Source organism: Canis aureus, chromosome 24 (assembly GCF_053574225.1).
Source record: "Canis aureus isolate CA01 chromosome 24, VMU_Caureus_v.1.0, whole genome shotgun sequence".
Taxonomy (NCBI): domain Eukaryota; kingdom Metazoa; phylum Chordata; class Mammalia; order Carnivora; family Canidae; genus Canis; species Canis aureus.
In genome coordinates this window covers 47,864,785-47,885,946 of record NC_135634.1, presented here as the reverse complement: position 1 = coordinate 47,885,946, position 21,162 = coordinate 47,864,785, and the positions used below count along the sequence as shown (strand labels likewise).

Here is a 21,162-nt window from a genome sequence, read left to right as displayed (position 1 = left end):
GCGAGAGAGCAAGCACGCACACCACAAGCAGGTGGAAGGGCAGAGGGAGAGGGGGAAGCAGGCTCCCAGCAGAGCAGGGAGCCCAGTGCGGGGCTTGATCCCAGGACCCTGAGACCCTGACCTGAGCCGAAGGCAGACGCTTCACTGACTGAGCCACCTGGGCGCCCCAACGCTATATATTCTAAACTACACATTTATCTACATCGAGACCAATGAATATGCAAGATTCGTGGGATGTGCTGTTAGAGAACTGTGATTAATACTCCAGCTAAAGATTTTATCAAGGCTTCCTAAGAAATCTCACGAATGGGTAGGATGTCTGCATTTCCCCCCAAAATAAAACTAATTCTGCTTTTTAATTCTGTCTTCCGTACGTCACCGATACATCGCATTTTATTAACACGTGTAGAAACGCTTCTCTTACCTTACAAATGGGCGTGTGTTTATCTGACAATAGAAACTGAGTCACAAACTGTGTTAAACTTAACTGTCGTGCTCAGCTGCTCAGAGCGGAGTCCTGGGCTCTGATCTAATTGTGCCCTTTGTTCTGGATTTTCAGATACGTGCTCGCTTTTCTTTCTCTTTTGCTTATCTGCTCTTGTCTTTCTACTTTCACTGGAACTTTACCTCATCCGTCCCCTTTTTTGTAACTCCTTGCAGAGTCAGAACCAGAGATGGGCTGTCAAGGAGGGGGAGGGAGAGACACACGGTCTGACGAGGGCGAGGGGCGTGCTCTTTATCTCGTGGCGGAGCAGGAAACCCTTGACTCCTTCGACTTCAACCAGAGACCGAGGCCGGAGGACCCCCACCCCCGCCACACACGCAGCGTGGGAGCTGAGCTGCGGGCCTGCCACCCGCACGCCAAGGGTCCACACTCACATGTAAACTTGGGTGGTAGGTCAGCACGCCGTTGTCGCACAGGGTCACGTACTTCTTTTTCCACTCCTTGTTCAGCGATTTGCCGCTTCGCTTCAGCAGCATGCCCTAGGAGCAAAAAGGAGGCAAATATTCATTCATAAATATAAATGACAAAGTCTCGTGTTTTCTTAAAAAGGAGGCACACAGGTAACTTAAGGTATTTTAAGCATTCATTTTCTCCTGTCATTGTTAAAACGGAAATCACTTATGTTTAGTTTGGTAATTTGGCTTTTCTCCTCTATTTTATGCGTGACATGTATGTTCGACCAATTTCCGTGTGTGTGTGTGTGTGTGTGTGTGTGTGTATAGATCTTCACCGTGTGATGCTACAGAGTGTCAGAAGATGTGCCATCGGTTCAACAAATACGACACCAGCCACCATGATGCACAAGGCACCTTCTCTACCTGAGTGAAGACGCCAGGGCTAAACGTGCAATGTTTTAAGAAAGGAAACCTAAATGTCCTTTTCTAAAAATAGCATAGTAATTGAATTCCAAAACTCCTTATATTTACAAATAACAGCATTTTAATTTACAGCTCTTCACTCTGGATTTTTAATTGATTAAAAATGAAATTCCATTTGTAAATTTAGCAACAGCATTCAAAAGATAAATCGTATATAATGTAATCCATCTTTAACAAAGCCATCTTACGGCTTTTTTTTTTTTTTTAAGATTTTATGTATTTATTTACGAGAGATATAGGCAGAGGGAGAAGTAGGTGCCTTGCAGGGAACCTGACTTGGGATTCGATCTCAGGACCCCGGGGTCATGACCTGAGCCAAAGGCAGATGCTCAACCACTGAGCCACCCAGGCGCCCCTATCTTAAGGCTTCTTGATACTCGTTTGGAATTTGAAGCCAGTGCACTGAAGTATGTTTGGCCCAGGCCTCCTCTGACGACGGATGGAGCGTGCTCCTGCTTGAACTACCTGGGCCCAGCAAACCTCCCACATCATCTGCAGGCTTTTCTGGGGTGAAACCTCATGCCTGGCACTGAGCTGAGCCTTGGCTTGGGGCCTTCCTTCCCGGGTAGGGCTCCGCACCCTCCCACGTCAGACTATCTCAACTTGTGCTTCCAGCTCTGGATTCTTCAGCTCCTGACCTCACAGAACAAGGGAAACCAAAGAGTCTCCCACTTGCTCTCCCTCTCACTGTCCTCTTAGGAGCCCCTAGGATGGTGGCTATGACTCAGAAGGCACAGGAATGATGCTAATTAATTCACCTGGACCGAGGCCCAAGCAAAGTTCGAGTGTGAGAAGGAATCTAACAGAAGCAGAGGTGCCCATGAGACTCCTCGGGAGCGTTCAACCAACTTCCTCCGACCCCCTAATTCTGCTGTCCCCTCAACAAACCACAACATGAGGTAAAATCAAGGGAACGCTTTTATGTGATAATTAGGTTCAAGTCCCAAATATTGTGACAATACTACTCTTTATACCAATTTTCACAAATGTAATGGAAGCCGAGCCAGCTGGGAAGTCTGACAGCCACTGAAACATTGTTTCTGGGGGAAAAGATTTCTCAGGTTGAAGACACTCACAAGGGACCCTTTGGAAGATCATCCCTCTGCACGTTCTTATTATTTAAAGAAAACACAGCATAACTCAACATACCCTGATTTCTTAGAATCCGAGAAAAACCAGTCTAAAGCAAACATAGCGCTGAGACCAACATGAGAGAGAGGCAGGTGCAGGGGACCAGGCCGGTTACAGACCCAGGTGAGTCCAGTTCCCCTGCACAGTAAGGACTCGGGAGAGGGCCAGGCACCCTTGGGGATGTGACAGTAGATAAACGATCCCTTAAAATCATCCAATTTCCCTCTCCGGCAGATTTCTAAGATTTTTAAACTTAGCCTAACAAAACTTCACAGGCGTCCTCCTGTGGCCTCGCATTTTTCCAGCATCTGTTTCAGATGGAATTCCAACAATACCAGGGGCTGGGGGTCACCTCGGTGTCACCGGTAGCTGAGAGCTGCTCCAGGCTTCAGAAAGCTTCGTCCATCTGCACTCAGACAAAAATGCAGGCTGAACCCCCACTTGGCCTCGGGGCTCCACGCAGATGGACCCACGCAGCTCCTGGCTAGATCGTGGGCACTTTCACGAGCAAATCCTATATGCACAATTATCCTCTCCCCAGTGGGGGCCACAGGGACTTACTCCTACGGGGATAAAGGGAAACTGTCTAACCAGGAAGCAAGGAGGAGATGGTGCCATCGGGGAACTAAATTAGGCTGACTTGGTGCTGGGGAAACTGAGTGTCTTGGTGAAAGAAAATAAAACATCCTGAGAATCTTTAAAAGATTCTATGGTCCACCTTGCAGGATAATCTCCGATTATGATTCAAACGCTGCAGAAGCCAGCAGAGCTGAAGGACACCCCGGTGTCCCAGGAGCTATGCCTCTGCCCTCTGGCGGGGGCCCCAGCTGGGTTCATTACCCGACCCCCCAAGATTTCTGTGCCGATGGAGCTGCTCGGGTGCCCCGCTCCCTGCACCCGCCTCTCTGTGGCTGATTGAAAGAGCCCATCCTGGGAGGCGGGAAGAGATGCGTGCTCTCCGCTGAGCAGCCGAGGCAGCCGCAAGGTGAAGTTTTATAATCAGAGGCTCAATCAGATGACAAATGACAAGACTCAGCAAACAGCTCCTGTGGATTCAAAATGTGTTCTCTCGTAGTTTCTTTCTTTTCCTTTCTTTGAGGAAGCGAAGGCCAAACACTGGTTTTTTTTTTTCAGAGTATTTGTACCAAGTGAGAATCGGGGAATCTCAGAGTCTAACAAGACCCCAGAAGGTACACCACTCAGTCCCTGAATCTGCTAGACTAGTATTTTTTCATGGAATGTGCCCAAAGTCATCCAGGCCTTCCTGGGCAGCCGTGTGCCGGGGAGCCTGCGGGTCCGGACAGCGGGAGCTGCAGGAGCCGTGGTCTGGGGCCGGAGGGGTGAGGATGAGCCTGGTTCATGGTTCCGGAGCCACGCGGAGAGACGAGGCCCCCTCCGACGTGCCCTCGCCAGGAGGAACGGAGGAGGGCCACCACGAAGCCACAGGGAGACATCCCATCCGGTGGCTCCGTCCCAGGAGTTCCTTCTTAGTCCCAGACTCTTCCAGGAGCTAAAGGTTCCAGGTGCTGTGCTGCCCACCCCCCGAGCCCCCAGGATCACAGCATCCCCCAACACGCCCAAGAAAGAGCGAATGCACTGTGGCCCCGTGGGACAGACTCGTATCACTGCAGCGGGGCTACTACCATCCTGGCAGCCCCCTCGCACTTCATCACCGACACTCCTGCCATCGCGAACTCACATATCGTCTACTTAAGCACCAGGAAAATGGGAAATCTAAAAACAGTTCATTTTCAACTTTTAGAGGACACGAAGCCATGGTCCCACAGCCAGAAGATGACAGAGGCCAGAAGGCTCTGTGCCAGAGACATGCGGGCGGGCAGTTCCCATCAGCGAGAGCAAATGGCCCTTATGATTCTAAGTCTCTTTGATTCTGCGTTACCCAGGGCAAAACGGCGAGAGGACGTCAGGATGCATACTTGGCCCATCTTTCAGATGCCACTTCTGAACACGCGCAAACAACCTCTTGCTTGAGACCGCTTCTCGCTGACCAGCTACCGCAGCAGAGACATCATTACAGTTTGTGTCTTATTTCGCTCGTATGTGGCTTATGCATCTATTTCTAAAATTTGCTGTTTCAAAACAGTATCGGGCCCCCTGCTCTAAGAGCCTTACCAGTACTAAGCCACTGAGCGCTCACAACCTGACGTAAGCGGTTACCGTGATCATCCCCATTTTACAGATGAGGCCAAGGAGGCTTGGTTTACCTAACCTCCCCCGCACAGCCAGCAGGCAGCTGGTCTGCAAGGTTGGCTCCCCGGCACCACGCCGCCAGGTAGTCACGCCCCCCGTGTAAACCATCCCACACCGACTCGGGATGCCGGGGGCTCACTTCAACCAACAGAAGCAGCGGAAGGGATGCTATCTACGCTGGGTTTACATGTTAAGAAATGTTGGCAGCTTCTAAGCTTTGGGAAGGTCTGAGGGAGAAGCCATGCTGTGCTCTGTGGTCTAGAGTCACTGAATTATGAGAAATAATGACTGTTTTTCTGAAATCACTAAGGTTTGGGGTAGATTCTCAGGCAGTGGTAGATGAGGAACACAGAATTAGAGCCCTATGCTGCCATAATAAAATCCTCAAACATGGGCCGCTGGCTTGGCACCGGGGCAGCTGGCTGAGGCTGCAGGAACCCAACAGCTGTGGACGGAGATGAGGATGACAGAGGGGGGGAAATGCCACCCGTGCATGGACAACGGGGCCCCCAGCCATGCACAGGGCAGAGCCACCAGCAGACCTGCTGTCTGCAGAAACGGCTGGCCTCAGGAGCCCAGGACCTGGCGAAGGAGATTTCTGAGCAGAATGCTCATGTTGCTGCTTCTAACGAACTGGGGTGGGGGGGTGGGGGCGGGGGGGGGTCAAGGGTGCTCCGTTTTTCAGCAGAATTGGAGAAAATATCCCCAATTTAAACAGCATGAGAAAAATCGTTTCTCACTCCCAGCTTCTCCTGCCAGGAGAAAACTCAGGCTAAGACTTGGTCTGAGAACAAAGATCTAATCCAGGGGACGCCAGGAGATGTGATCTCAGGATGAAGACCCAGCAAGGTTGCGGCATCGGACCCTCGTCTTGAGAACTCAAAGATTTAAGGCAGGGCCTCACAGACCCTTCCAATTAGACAGCATGTGTGGACCAGAGACGAGGACCTGTGGGCTGGCTTTTGTCTAATGGAATAAATTACAATTTGATACAAAGGACACCCACAAGGGTTTTAAAGGAATTGTACCTTTACAATTGTACCTTACAATTTTTGGACTAAAAGGCACAGAGCACATCTAGAATGAAAAGGGGCCTCTGACCCTCACACGAAGACCAGCAGGAAGCAGGCTGAGAAAGCCACACAGCTGCAAAACCAGGCCATTTCTTGGGGAAAAGGAAGGTCGCTGAGATAGCAGAGCCCCAGGCCCTGGAGGACGCCCCCCAGGAGAGCACATAAGCTCTGTGTCCAGAGCAGGGTGACTAGCCACATGTGCCTGGCTGGGTTAAGAGCTGCTATGGACCAGGAACTGTTCCATACTGTTCCCATCTCTCTCCTCTTTGGCTGAAGGGCACCTGCTGCAGTGCCCCCACCCGGGGTCAGCACCGGGCATGTGTGTGCATGTGCGCCTGCATGCTGTCAGGGAACCCTGGCTCTGGGGTTCCGTGGTCTTCAGATGCCAAGGGTCATGTCCAAGGAGCCATATTTGTGTGTGCACCTGATGCAGATGACAATCCCTGACTTCAAGCCTGAGATGGGCGCCACCACGGGATGAGGTTTTGAGAATCCAGGGGCAGGGTGAGGGGTGCTTTGTAGGTGCGAGGGCAGATGGAAGTAGCTAGTCTCCAAAGACTATCCTCAAAAAGATCTGCTCCTGTGGGGTCCCCAGGCCTTCTGACTCAATTTAACCCACAGAACGTGGTGGAGATGATGCTAGGTCTGCTCTGGCTGAAGCCTTAAGAAAGTCTGATAGCTCCTGTTCTTACGCTCTTGGGAGCCCTGAGTGGCCTCGTAAGAATGCTGACTATCCTGCTGGGGACACAATGAAAAGGGAGACCCCAAGGCTATGTGGAGGACAGCCCAGGTGCCAGCTATAGGACTGCTAGAGACGTGAGTGAAGAAATGACCCTGGCTGCTCCAGCTCTAGCAGGCATCTCTGGGGCGAGGATGTCCCCGTTATGCCTGGCCCCGATTTCCTGACCTGCACAATCATGAGAAATAATAAAATGGTTATGGCTTTAAACCACGACGATTTGGGTCAATTACCAGCAACAGGTGACCAGCGCAGCGGGAAGAGCCAGGAATAACGGTCTATACCTGTAACCCCAACGCCAGGCCGCCTCCCTGTGAATCATTTTGCCCTCCAGACCGATTTTAAAGCTTTGATATCTTTTACTTGTTTGCATAGTAAGAAACGGAAGGGCTCTGTGACCTCTCAAATGTTCCTCTTATCTTACTTGGAAATGGCACATGTTGATCTAATTGCTACCTCCTAGTTAATTTACTGGTGCATCAAGAAAGACAGGGATTTTAATGATCGACAACCAGAATACCAGGATCTCAGGCAGACGCTTTCTGCTTTTTTTTGCTCAAGGAACTTTTCCTGTGGTGGAGCAAAGGGTAGGATTGTCTTTTGGCTGCAATCTCTTTATTAGTCATGTGTATTCCCTGCCTAGTCCCAAGAGGTCACTGAAAGCCAAAAGCAATGTTAAGTGTACAAGCTTTAAATAACTTACAAAGTTAATGTAATGAATGTAAGTGCGATCTGAAATCCATCACTCAGTGCTTGCTGCAGCCCCAAGCTGTGATAAAACACCACTCATAAATTTATATTAAAACTCTGCTCGATAGCAATTATTTACCAACAAAGATTTACTGACTGCATGAGAGACTTGGGGTCTTAACCAGGCAAATCAGTCTTTGTTTTGAGTGTGAGGGACCAAGGGACGCGGGTGTCTGTGAGCGCAGAGCTCGTCAGGACACATGGGAACATTTAATGGCCAAGGTCCTATGGAACGAGGTTGTGGGGGGGTGTCAGCGCCATGTGAAGCTGCAGGCTGGTCCTTGTGAAGATCAGACCATGCTTTCTCCCGAGGTGGCATTTCTCATCGGCCTGGACAGCGGCTGGAGGCCGTGCGCCCGTGACTGAACATAAACGGGAGCACACGGCTGGTCTCGCAGTGACACAAACTGAATTATCCTGCTGCGCCAGAGGGGGTGCCAACAGCTCCCTAATTAGTGAATTTAAAAACACGAGTTTGCCCGTGGTCTAAACAAATCCACACAAGTCCAGAAAGCTTCACTGTTTCTGTACTTAAGAAAAAAAAAAAGTGATATCTGAGTCCTTTTTTGGTTCCTGGAATAAACACCTGTTACGGTTCCTCAGGGCTTCATGATTCACATCCGTAATAGTTTTGAAAGTTCTCATCATAAAAGGTTTGTATGTATTTCTAAAATGCTGCGGAGAGATGCTGGCATCTTTAACAGAGATCCAAAGAGTATGCACTCTAATTAGTCTTCACATTTATGTTTATTACTTTTATTCTAACCAAGGTTTTTCCTGTAACATGGATTAAACTTGTGGTTTACTTGCAATAACTCAGTTGGTAGACTATGCAACTCTTGATCCTGAGGTCGTGAGTTCCAGCCCACATTGGGTGTGGAGCTCCCTGACAAAAACAAAAACACCCCCCCCCCCCCGCAAAATAAACCAAAATCCATCCCCCATCCACCACCCAGAAAAGCATGTTTGGGTGGGTGGAGGGTGGACACACTTTGCCATTAGAAATTGGGGAACGCAAAGGGGTGGTACCAGGAGCAGGGACGTTCTTCTCGCCCTTCAGGGGCTCCCTGCTGTCCCTCTGAATATCCTGCTCTTCCAGAAGGAGAACTTACTGCCCTGCCCACCCCTTATGCTAAGCTGTCCCTTGCAAATAACAGATGCACACTTTCCAAGAGCACACCTGGACTCGGATGTGTGGGCGGTCACCCACTGCACACCTGTGGTGAGGGTCAAGTCTGCACAGGCTCGCCCCCACGGCCCCCATCACTGACACTCGGCCCTAACGTGGGCCAAGGTCACATGCCCTGAGTCACGATGTGTGATCCTGAGCACTTGGTTCACTGCTGTTAAGCACGGTCTCCCAGTCCAAGGCACCTGGCTAGGGACTGTCGGTGCTGGGAATCCCACAGGACCGGGGCCACCACAGGCTGGCCCGTGGGCCAAGTCTAACCTTCCGCCTCTTGGTGTGAATGTGGTCTAACGGCAACACGGCTACTCTTGCTCGTAAATGCTTCCACTAGCTGAGCTCAGTAGTTGCAGGAAAGCCCAAAGCACTTGCTATCTGGCCCTTTACAGAAAATGGGTGTGGGGGGATCCCTGGGTGGCGCAGCGGTTTGGCGCCTGCCTTTGGCCCAGGGCGCGATCCTGGAGACCCGGGATCGAGTCCCACGTCAGGCTCCCGGTGCATGGAGCCTGCTTCTCCCTCTGCCTGTGTCTCTGCCTCTCTCTCTCTCTCTCTGTGACTATCATAAATAAATAAAAATTAAAAAAAAAAAAAAAGGAAAAAAAAAAAAAAAGAAAATGGGTGTGGAGCCCAGCTCCAGGACACGAAACTGGCCAGCAGCCATTCATTTTATTCAAAGTGCAAATTCTGTTCTTTCTCCCTGGAACGCCCCCCTTGCATCCTCCCTTTCCTCCCTGCCATCCTGGTGGACACCCCTCTTGCCTTCAGCCCTGAGCTGCGGGGTCATGGGCTCTGGGCTTTGAGAACCTCTAAGCATCATCCAGACCTTCAGACACTGGCTGTCATGAGCTGAATTATGTCCTCCTCAGATTCCTATGTGGAAATCCTAACCCCCTGTGCTTCTGAATACGACTGCATGTGGGGGAGGTCTTTAAAGACGAAGAAGGGATGAATGGGGCTGTGAGATGGACCCTGATCCAACCGGCTGAGTGTGCTTATGAGAAGATGGAATGAAAATAGAGACCAGGCCCCAGGAAGAGAATGAGAAGGGTCCACCTACATGTGTGCCAAGGAGACAGGCCTCAGGAGGAAACCACTCTGACCTGGATGCAGGTCTCCAGGACCGAGAGGAGATACACGTGTTGTCTGAGGCACTCGGTCCACGGCACCTTGTCGTGGCAGCCCCAGCAGATGAACGGGGTGGCGTGTGACGGGGCTGCAGGCTGCTGTAGCACAGGGAGGCCCTCCTGCCTGTCAGCACATCCACACAGCAGACGGGACACTGCTGGCTCTCCCACACGTGCCCCACACATCCCTGGCCACACCTGTCTCTGCAGCTGTCATGTCCCTGCCCACGGGACCTTTTGCATCCCAGTCCCAACTGGATGTCCTTCCCTTGAGTGTCTATCAGGCACCTCGAACCTCCAGTCCCCAACTGGACACATGGGTCATCTCCCTCTGTGGCCGGGAATTCTGTGGGCGCCCGGGCTCCCAGATTCCCTTACTGGTGCCCGGTGTGTGGTTGGTTGGTCGGTCCCGATAATAATCACCCTAATTTACAGCCATTCCTTGTTCTAAAACGTCTCCAAAAAAATCTGAAGCGTCGTCAAAAGCCAAGAACCAAAGATTAAAAAACGGGGAAGGAGTAACATCCTGCCACTCAATTAAAATGCCATCAAGTCGAGTCTGGACGCGGGAACCCCACGTTATAGGGTCTAAGAGGGAAAAAAAAAAAAAGAAAAGTGCGACAAAAATGACAAGACCACAGACCCACCACGGGTCAAACCAGCTTGTCGTCCAAGGTGCAGAAAATGTTCTTAAGTGAAAGTAGTAAATCAATGACCTAATCATTCACCGTGTGCAAGAAAATCATCCCAATTAGCTTGCTTCCCCAGATCCTCCTCAGATGCAAAACTTGCGGCAAAGCCACAAACGTGAGGCCTGGCTGCGGGCTTTGGCACGAGGAGAAGCACCAATTGGGCCAGCACACGTGAGGCCGGCCGCAATTACAGGCCACCTTAACTTTCTTCCCAGTTTAAAGGGTTTCCATAGAAACAACGGAACCCCCCCCCCCAACCACTGATTTTTTTTTTTTTTTAAGTAATATTTGTCTCCCTCTCCCTCCTCCAGAGGACCTATTATACCACAAATGGAGGCTTTTCTCCCAGCTTGTTCGGAGCCGGGAGGGCGTGGGGGAGGGGGCCGAGGAGCAGGTTCTGGATCTTTAACCAGCTCCCTGGTGACCCCCTCCCCTCGCTGGTTAGTAATATTTCTGTTATTCCGCCGGGCTGTAGGGTACAAAGGGTTACACTTTAATTGAGCTGTCAGCATCTCCGACAATCCTAGAAAGCCCCGATTATGCACGGCAGGGTTAGTGCCACACTTGTTATTGTCGATGCCCTATTTGCGAAACCCAAACCTGCGCCCCACACAGGTCAGCTCACCCGCGCGACCTTGCTGTCATTAGCCGCGTCTATTCCTACCTCACTGCTGAGAAAATCACACGGCGCGGGCTTCAAAGCGCCGGCCGGGACTGGATTCGACCAGGAGCTAATCACCCACAAATCCAGCTCAAATGGCAATAATTGGCTAAACCGGTCCCCTCTCCAGAGCTCAGCAGTAATTTGGGATAATAAAGAAAGGAATTATTCAGCTAACTGCCCCGAAATGTATGCTTTGTGACCGACACACTTCACATTTTAATAATGATGGACACAGGACCCGATGTAACAGCGCGTCGCGCCGAGTAACGACCCCAAGAACAATGACGGCGGAGGGAGAAAAGTTGGTTGGGTTTCTCCCCCTTTCGGGCACCGCGGCGGCCGCGACGAAGGCCGGGCACGGGCGGGAACTGAGCGCCGAGACCCGGATCCGTTCTGCACACGCGTGGGAAAATACGCCACCGAGGCCGCTCCGCGTCGGGCCACTTCCCGCCACCGCGCCGCCCGCCACCTCCCGCGGCCCAAGACAAGCAGAGGACGCCGAGGAGAGACATGTTTTTCCACCAGGACTGACAGATCCCTTCTTGATTTTTCCAGTTAATATTATCTCTTGATCACCTCGTTTTTCTTGCCTTTCATCCTGCCCCTTTCTGTCACTAGGTTTGCAGCAGCAGCAGGGGTGACAATATCTGCAATCCACAGCTGCGCGGGGCGGGGGGGGGGGGCGCCCCTGCGAGTGGGCCCCTCCTTGGCGGTGGCCTCTCCCCCCGCCCCGGCTGCCCTGGGGGCCAGGATGCCACCGGCTGCAAAGGGCTCCTGGTGGCCAGCCGGGAGGGCTCTCCTTCAGCTGAACGAAATGAACCTGAGCTCAACCACCCGTCCAGGGAGCCCGCGCCCCCGGGGTCACAGTGAGGCCAGGGAGGGAGGGGCCCCATTCCTGCCATGCCGGGCACCCGCACAGTGACACAGGGACAGGGCACAGAGGAACCTCTATGAGAGCCACAGGAAGAAACCTGCGGCTGCTTCTTTGTTTACGTAAAGCATCCTGAGCCCCGCATCACCACAGACACCTGCACAGGCCCTGGCACCTGTTCCTTAAAGTACATCCGAGCGCCAGGCTTATGCGCAGAAGTGGGGTTGAGGATGAGTTCAAAGCTCACATGTCAGGTAAACTATGGAGAGGATTTCAGGTCTACATAAGCTATTTAGAAATCTTCTGCATGGGTGACCCATCTTTTCTCCACCTCCCTCTCCCTTCCCAGCCGACACCTGTAAATCTGTTCTCCTGGGAATGCACCTGTTCTCACTCCAAGTTTCTCTCCCATGTTTCTGCCCCTTGCTCACCTGTTTGACGCTTAAGGGCTGCCATACGTGGAGCTCGCTTCTCTACGAGTTACACTCTTGCACTAGAAAATCTCATCCCACTGCGGACAGCACTACCTGGTGTCCCACAGGTAGAGCAATCTCCACCTGCTGACACCTGAGCTCCCCACCCCAGTCCCCCCAGGGCTTCACCAGCGCTCCCCCAGGAGCCTGATGACCCCTGAGCCCACGGCACCCACATCACACTACCTCCTCCCAGCTGGCTGCCATGCCCCATCACTCTGGACATGCTCCATTCTGAGGGCCCCTGCGAGCCCCATGTGACAACTGGATTCCACCCTGGTCGGTTCTGAGGTGTACCCCTGTACATGGAAATATCACACCTGCTCCTGAAAGCTTAGTATGAGAACTTTTTACGTTGATGATATGTTGAAACGAATAGATTTTAGACATAGTTGCTAAAACAACAAATTAGAATTAATTTCACATTTTTTCCCCTCTTTCTACTGTGGACCAGTGGTTCACATCCTACTTCTATTTCTTCTCTGTCTGGCTCCTTAGCTTCTGCTTCACTGGCTGAACAATGGCAGAGACCGTCTTACCTTGCCCATTTCTGTTTTCTGTAACCTGGCAAATAACAAATGATCAGAAAAATGCCTGGTGAATGAATAAACAAAATGGCTGAATGATTATAACCGTCACCGTGAATGACAAAACCTTCCGTGGAGAGCAAGTAACTACACGCCAAGAAGACCAGGGAGGAATAAAACCCAGATCTGAATCCATGTCACGTGGAGGGCTCCAGGCCTACAATTGTAGCCGCACGCATATGCCTTGTGCTATGCGGAAAAATTGATCTGGAATAGTCTGCTCATACAGAGATCTTGGCAGAGACTAAATCAACACAGTCTTATTGCACATATTCTAAAGGTAAACCGCTACTCTGGATATGGGGGGGGGGGGCATATACAGAGAACCACCACCCAGGACCGGGCCCTCGGGATTCATCGATTTCAGAAATGAAGATGTGGGCAGAGGAAGGCAGTGCGAGCCTAGAATGGGAGGGAATGATGACTCACTCTCTTCCTGGTTAGGATAAGAGAAAGGTCGACGGCAAACACCCATGTTTCAATCTTAGACGAGTACCTAACAGGACTGGCATCCGCTTGGCAAATGGGCTCCCACTTCCCTACCGTGAACTGACAGCAGACAGCACCCTCCACGACGAGCCTCAGAAGCTTTCTCAACACAGCACTCCAGGTAGCCTCTACTCTAAATTAGCGCGGCACGGAAGAGGAGTCCCACAGGCTACGTCCTGACCTGCAGAAACATCCCATGGGCATATGAGCAGCTCAAAATACTTCTGCTGCTGCTGTCCCAGTGGTGACAATGATGACGACCACCACCATGACCATTCTGCAGTTTATTGGATATTGAGTAACATCATAAAGTGATTGGAAAAAAAATTTTTTAAAAAATGCAATTGTGCTTCTGGAAAAACAAAGCAAATCTAGTCAGCGTCCTGTCCTGGGGCTCTGTGTGTGTGGAGCAGTCACTGAACACCCAGGGCAGCAGGGTCCCTGGTGGTCTACATAGACTACATTGTTCGTTTTCTCTTTTTTTTAAGTATTTTTTTTTTTGAGAGAGAGAGAGTGTGCCAGTGATGGGGAGGGGTAGAGGGAGAGGGGAGAGAGGGAGAAAGAGAGAGAAAGAGAGAATCTCATGTAGGCTCTACACTCAGCCTTACCTGGGGCTCAATCCTATGACCCTGAGATCATGACCTGAGCCAAAGTCAAGAGTTGGATGCTTAACTGACTGAGCCAGCCAGGTGTATGGTTCCTTCTTTCCTTCCTTTTCCTTCTTTCTCTCTCTCTCTTTTTTTAAAGATTTACTTATTTCAGAGAAAGAGTGAGCTGAGCTGAGGAGGGAGGGGGAGAATCTTAGGCAGAATCCCCACTGAGAGCAGAGCCCAGTGCGGGGCTCGGTCCCAGGACCCTGAGATCACAACCTAAGCCAAATTAAGAGTCAGACACTTAACTGACTGAGCCACTCAGGTGCCCTAAATGCTGCTTTTCCACCAAACATCCTCCACGAGTGTCTTCTCAGCTCCAACTAAGAGACTCTGAGAAAGACAGAAGTGTCTCTGCCATCAACAAGGAACACATTCCCAAATTATGGAGTAAAATCAAATCGTGCCCGTGACAGCTTACTAATATAAAAAGTCTGGATAAAATTTCTCAGCAATGGTCAAAAATGCACCTGGGGAAACGACCACATAGAACAGACTAGACCTTATTTCACCCCGAAATCCTCCAATGCCAAAATTGAAAATATAAAAGAAGACTAAGTAGTGTTCAAGAAATCTGATTCATCCCATTAAAAAAAAACAAACAAACCAACCAAACAACCACCACAAAACAAAACCTGCTCTACTGGGCCCACTATAGAAGTTGATTGTTAATCAGGACAATTTAATGATGAAACACTGCAAACATTGTGTCAGCAAGTTAAAAATGGCCTTGTTGTTTCAATATAAGAATCACTTAGTATATACTATATATAAAGTGTTGTATTTCATGCCCCATTTACTGTAACATATTAGTGGGCTCAGTCATCAAGTAACAACTGTTTCCTTGCGGGGGTTCAGATATTGGGGAGGGGGTCTGCAGCCGGAGAATAGCCCTTGGAGTTGCAGACGGCTGTACGCACGTACGGAGACCTGGTACCGTTCCTTTCGTAGGCCCATCAACAACATCAAACGATCGCACACCTACATTTTTAGCGAATACAAGCTTTAGTGAATACTTGTTTTTTTAAATGCAACTAATTGAAACACCATCTGACATGTTGCTCTTCGTTTAACTTTTAAGCTTATTCAAAAAGAAGACTGGCTAGCAGAGCCTCCTGCAATTACCTGAATGATTCACTTCACTATTAAAACGTTGGAAATATTTACTAGAAAAAACAGATCGTAACTACCACCTCTCTGCAAAGCAAAATGCGTCCAGTCTTTACTTATAAGCTGTATGGAGTCTCAGTCACTTTGCACGTTAAAAAAGAAAACCCCAAATTGAGAATCAGACAGACGGGATAGTTCACCTGTTGGGACCCTCGTTTATGTAACACTCCTCTAGATACTGTTAATATTCACCTGTGACGGGAGGGGAGAGGGTACAAGGAGACAGTGGTGACTGGACACCAATGTAATCAGAAAATGCTAATTCATAGAGTCCTCCTTGAGGTAGTGGCGGGGGGAAAAAGCAATTGCAACCCATGGTTTCAAGTCAGTTAAAACGCGGTTACGGGAATGCAGCTTGCAAGCTCTACGGAGGAAGGACTTCCAGCAGAGCTCAGAACTACGGCTTCCTTTCTGCCTCTGGTGCCAGGATGCTCACAGTTGTTGTTCTGAGTGTAGGTTTTCTGGCAATAAATGCCTTTTCCTTCGTTGCCTGGCACTTCACTCTCTATTGTTTTAATGAGTGCCTGGGTTTCTTTTGGTGTGAGGTACATGCTGGAAGGAAGAGGAGGAGGAGGAGAAAAACAATGCAGAAGCAGGGTTAGCCCTCAGCTTAGCATGACTCAGAGCATGAGAAAGCAACGAGGACGCTGGCTCGCGAGGGGAAGTTGACCTGTGTGGTTGGTGATCCCAGCCCGGTGGCTTCCCGAGAGCCGTCCACAGCAGCCACACGACCTCTGCTCGGTGGTGGTGGACGGCGTCGGTGCGCAGGCAAGACCCGAGCTGTCCTAGAACCTGAGCTGTTTGTGACTTCTTGCTGCCCAAAGAGGCGACGCTCCGGGGCGGAGGCATTTCAGGCTTTTGAACTGCTTGCAGTGCTGTGAAGGGCAGGCAACAGCTTTTCAGACAATAGTTGAGAACTTGTTCAGCAAAGCTTGGGTTTTTTTCCTTCAAAGGTTGAAATTTGTTCTACAGATAAAAGTAATGCCTTTGGGGAAAATAACTGTAAGGCATTTGTGACAAATGCAAGTCTCTCCAAGCGTCAACCTACTATTGTGTCAAGGTACAGTCAGCTATGGAAATATAGTTGGGACATGGGAAGCCAGAACTTAAAAAAAAAAAAAGAAAAAAAATACTGCTCAAAAAAAAAAAAGAATCAGAAACTAGAATGGGCTGTTCCTATCTGAAAGCTTGGGAGACCCCAAGAAGTTTGTATTTAGAGGTAATGTGCTCCTATTTTAAAAGAGGAGGGAACCAAAAAAGAGGGGTTTATCGATTTTAGGACGTAGGCTCTCATAGGACAGGTAACAGCCGTTCTTCCCCAGGAACACAGAACGGTTGGTTCTCTGGCCTTGGCAAATAATTCCTTCCATTTAACTTCTTTTAAAACTTCTCATGGGTGGACAGGGAGTTAATAAAAGAAACAATATGTATAAGAAAATGCAAGGTGCCCAGAGTACGGCTAATGGAATTTGATGCTGGCTTTAATTTTAATGAAGAAAGTTGCCAGTAGCAACAAAACTGTCAGCCGCCGCCGAGCACCATTAATAAAGATGGAGACGACATTAGTGCCCGGCATCAGTACAAAAGGTTCCCCTCGCTTCATGCTGTGCTAAATTGGCTGCCCAATTTTTCTTAAGTGTCCATTCTATTTAGAAGACAATTTATTAATTTTTGCCATTCATTGTCAGTTGACAGGCCATCATTTTGTAGCCCGAATTTTAGATGAAAACTAATTGAAAAGACTGGCAGTATTTATGAGGGGTATTATTTGTCAATTACGGCAGCAAATACTCCTTGCTACCACCAACTTTGATGCCCCTGTTCTCTGGGTGTGAGGCCTGTTACTGCTGGCATTAAAATATGAGTAAGTCTCTCCCGGCTCATCAGCTCATCAATTTCATAGGCATGGAAGGAAACCACCTTTCATGTTATAGGGACCTTTCATGGTAGATGGATACGTTATAACATTTGACAAAGGGGAAGTACACATCACGTAATGAGCACATATAATTGTGAACACAAAATATAATTCATTGTGAAATAATTCCTATTCATTACTTCGTATCAACCTCTGGGGTAGCAGTCTCAAGAATTCCTTGAAAGGTCTGCTTTCTAAATTTTGCATAGTTTTTAAAAATACTCTCCCCCTAAATTATTCTATCTTAAATAAATTCAAGTAAATGGATATATTCCGAGTGTCAATTTGCCAACTTGAAGGCTCAAAGTCTTCTGAAAAAGAAACGATAAGCCTTATCTGTTACAAGGGAAAAACGCTTTTTGTTGGTAAAAAGCCCTCTAGATCTTTGCAGCTATCAAGTTAGATCAATGCTTCCCCAAAAATGTTATGCTCATACTCTATGGCAGTATCTTCATTTTTCAACTGCTACCAAAACGCTGGACAATGTGCATCAGAGCCAATCAACAGTTACATGCTTATCAGCCAAAGGAAAAGTAAATGAATTATCATCTTTTCTGCCCTACTAAGTTTCCTCTCTCTAGTCAACGTTGACAACGGTATTTATTAGAGACTGCTATTGAACCTGAGTTATATCCAGTTTGAATTTATACTAAGTTAAAGGTCTTAACCATTAAGAGACGCTTCCCCCTCCAAAATGGCAAAACTAAAATAAATGCCAGTACAGCCGTGGTGCCTCGTCAGTGAAAATTCCCTGAGATCACCCAGGCAGCAGTGCCGACCGGAGCTACACTCACCTAATGCATTCAAACGGTCTAACAAAAAACATGCACACTAGCACAGATCAAAAGGCGTATTTCAGGAGGAACTTCAGCAGACTTCTGGGTTCCTCAGTGCTTTTAACTGGAAAACCTGTCTTTATACTCAATTGATTCCCAAATGACTTCTGTGCTGAATTCCTGGAGATCAGTTACAGACATACATAGAAAACGCTTGTCTATTCGTTTTTCCATATCACTAACTGACCTTGTAGAACTGAGAGCCATTTGGCAAACCGACGAGATGCTCGTCCGCATCCTTCAGGCGTGGTGCACACGCGGAGAAACAAAAGGTCTGTATGTGATGTGTACACACTCAAGTTCTCGTGTGTCCCTACTCTTGTTTTATTTAATTTTTTTTTTTTAAGATTTTATTTATTTATTCGAGAGAGAGAGAGTGAGAGAGGCGCAGAGACGCAGGCAGAGGGAGAAGCAGGCTCCATGCAGGGAGCCCGACGTGGGACTCGATCCCTGGGCTGAAGGCAGGTGCTAAACCGCTGAGCCACCGGGCCTTCACTGTTGTTTCTGTTTTAAAAGAAATGTCTGCAAGGAGGGTGCATGCTTCTCAATGGATGTGCTCCGGGCAGTCTAGGAGGGTCGGGGACAGGAGGAGGAAGGACCCTGTGTCTTGAGGTCTCCTTGTGATACTCGGGGAGGCTCCAAAGAGCAGCATCCTGGGAACGTACTGCCTCTCCAGGGAACTACTGGCTGCTGAGTGAGAATCTGGGGGGGCTTCCAACGAGGGCACGCCAGCAGGAATGCCTGGCTCCCACATAAATCTGGGCCCATGAAATAAGATACAACTGAGCTTGTGTGTCTCTGCTTACCTACAGCCATCGATCTCCTCAGGCCCCGCTCTCACACTGATGATGCCCAACCAGACCGCAGACACCAAGTGGCTTCTCAGATGCCAGAGCTCATGGCTTGAGCCGACCCTTAGCAAATGGTCTTCAGGGTTCAGCCTCAAGCAGGCAGCACTACCTGATGTTTTGGAATTTTTTTTCTAAAGATTTTATTTATTTGACAGAGAGAGCACAAGCAGGTGGAGTGGCAGAGGGAGAAGCAGACTCCCCACTGAGCAGGAAGCCAGATGTGGGGCTAGATCCCAGGACCCCAAGATCATGACCTGAGCCCAAGGCAGATGCTTAAGGAGTCAAACCTCCAGGTACACGAGATGTTTTGAAGTTTTAATGGTTAACTATGGGCCGGGGACATTTTTTTGGTGGCTGTGCTGTACCCTACCCGGAAATCACACGGCTTTTAGGCATCTAATGTTGTGTGGGCAGTTAACCTTTTCCCACCTTGGCCTGCGCACTGTGGCCCAACACGAGGCCTTACATCAAGGTCATCGCCTTGCCATTACACATTTTATCCCCAAAGTCACAAGAACTGGTTCAGCATTAGACTGCAAGGTGGTCCACGTGGTGCTGCTCACAACTAGAGAGAACCATTTCCAGGACTTCTGTTTGGGTCTACTGCTGGCTTGGATGTGGAAAGGGTACAGAACCACAAGTGCCTGCGTTTCACACACGGAGCACAAGAATATGCCCAAACCCAGGAATATCAGAGCCAAGAGGTGCCTCCTGCTGCCATTATTTGGGGTCACTCTTGTACTTCAGTGAGCCAATAAACTCCTTCCTCGCAGACACCAGGTAGGCTGGATTTTCTGAGACAAGCAACTCAGATAATTCTGGGTGAGCCAATAGGGGATCCAAACAAACCTAAGAGAAAGAGCGACAGCCTCAGGAATGCTAAATTCAGATGAAAATTTTAAATGTCTTTGGTACTTCTGAGACAAGACAGACTTTCTGAAAATGCAGTAGCCTCTGACCACTGAGAGAACCCCAAAGAGTAAAGAACCCCATGTCTCTACAGCATCATGGTCAAGGAAGTATCCTTGCTACCCAGATGTTTGGTCATCCATTTACAAAACCATGTCTCCAGTTCAACTGGACATCCTTGGACCTAAAGTGAGAGAGGTGGCTCAGCTCTCCTGGTGGTCCCAGTGTTACGGAGGCAAGAGGATGAGGTAGTAGCTTCGTACTCAGAGTATAGGAACCCAGGGGCGCCTGGATGGCTCAGTTGGTTAAGCATCTGCTGTCAGCCTGGGTCATGATCTCAGGATCCTCTGATCCATCCAGCCCCTGCTGGGCTCCCTGCTCAGCAGGGAGTCTGCTTCTCTCTCTTCCTCTCCCCCCTGCTCGGCTCTCTCAAATAAATAAAATCCTTAAAAAAACCCAAAAAACAAAACAAAAAACCCCCACAACAATACAGAAAGCTCAGGGTGATGAATCTAAAGGAACAGAAGACTGAGACTCTACATCTAAACCTGGAATCACTATTTTTAATTTAGTATAACTCAAGTTAAAGGCTTTGAAAATCTAAGCTAAGCTAAGCTTAGAATTAGGTTCAAAAAGTGAATAGTTTTGTAACTGATTTAATAACTATGTCTGAAAAATACTGATGCTATTTAAATAAAAAAAGAGAACTTAGAATTTCAGGTGATGTCTACTTTTGAATCAAATGTATTACTGATTGAATTTGAAATGCCTGCCACACTACCATTTATTCCTTGATACACCCAAGCCACCACGTTGCAGGTAGACCTTTCGCCAGCTGTCCCAGAGCTGGCCAGACCTCCCTGCTCCCCTCCTTGATACCGCCCCAGCACGAGCGTCAGGCAACGTCAACTTTCCACACGGCTGGCCTGAGAACATCACAAAGGACTACCTTCATCTTTTCTTCCTTTAAATCTTTTCTGCTTTTCCTTCACACAGTTGGAAAGGGCCCATTAGTCACCCTAGTTTACAATAAGGAAGGTTGAGATTTTGGAAGCGATGACCATGGAAACCAAGACAGACAGGCAGGATCTCCTCTGAGCCACCCAACCCGCCAAGCATGTCCCAAGGGGAGAGCTGACCACCGCGGCTGGGACCACAGAAGTGACCTGAACTCCCAGGAAGGCTTCACAGGATATTGGCTCCAAAAAGGAGGATGTCTAAAGAATTGTTTCTTGCTATTTGCTCCATTGAAGTGTAGGTGGGAAAGAAAGGGGGGGAAAGGTAGGAAAATAAAGTGAAGGGGAAATCAGCCATTTCTGAGATCCTACCATGAGACGCCTATCACGCCACCAGGTCAACGGAAGATGCCAGTGAAGTTGAGATGAGGGATGTTACTTCCCAAAGTCTTGGCTGGTATGTGGAAGTGTCAGGACTGGGCGCCAGGCTGGTGGGTTC

General features: G+C 49.1%; 1 protein-coding gene across 8 annotated transcripts in view; it reads right to left on the bottom strand.

The window, feature by feature from the left end:
• Positions 1-21,162, bottom strand: part of AGAP1 (ArfGAP with GTPase domain, ankyrin repeat and PH domain 1) — a 529,451-nt gene that overhangs the window by 204,156 nt on the left and 304,133 nt on the right. For all 8 annotated transcript variants that reach the window (XM_077869334.1, XM_077869329.1, XM_077869332.1 and 5 more), the window contains one exon: positions 880-984. In XM_077869334.1, the coding sequence (XP_077725460.1) occupies positions 880-984 (105 nt within the window). The remainder of the gene's footprint in view (positions 1-879; positions 985-21,162) is intronic.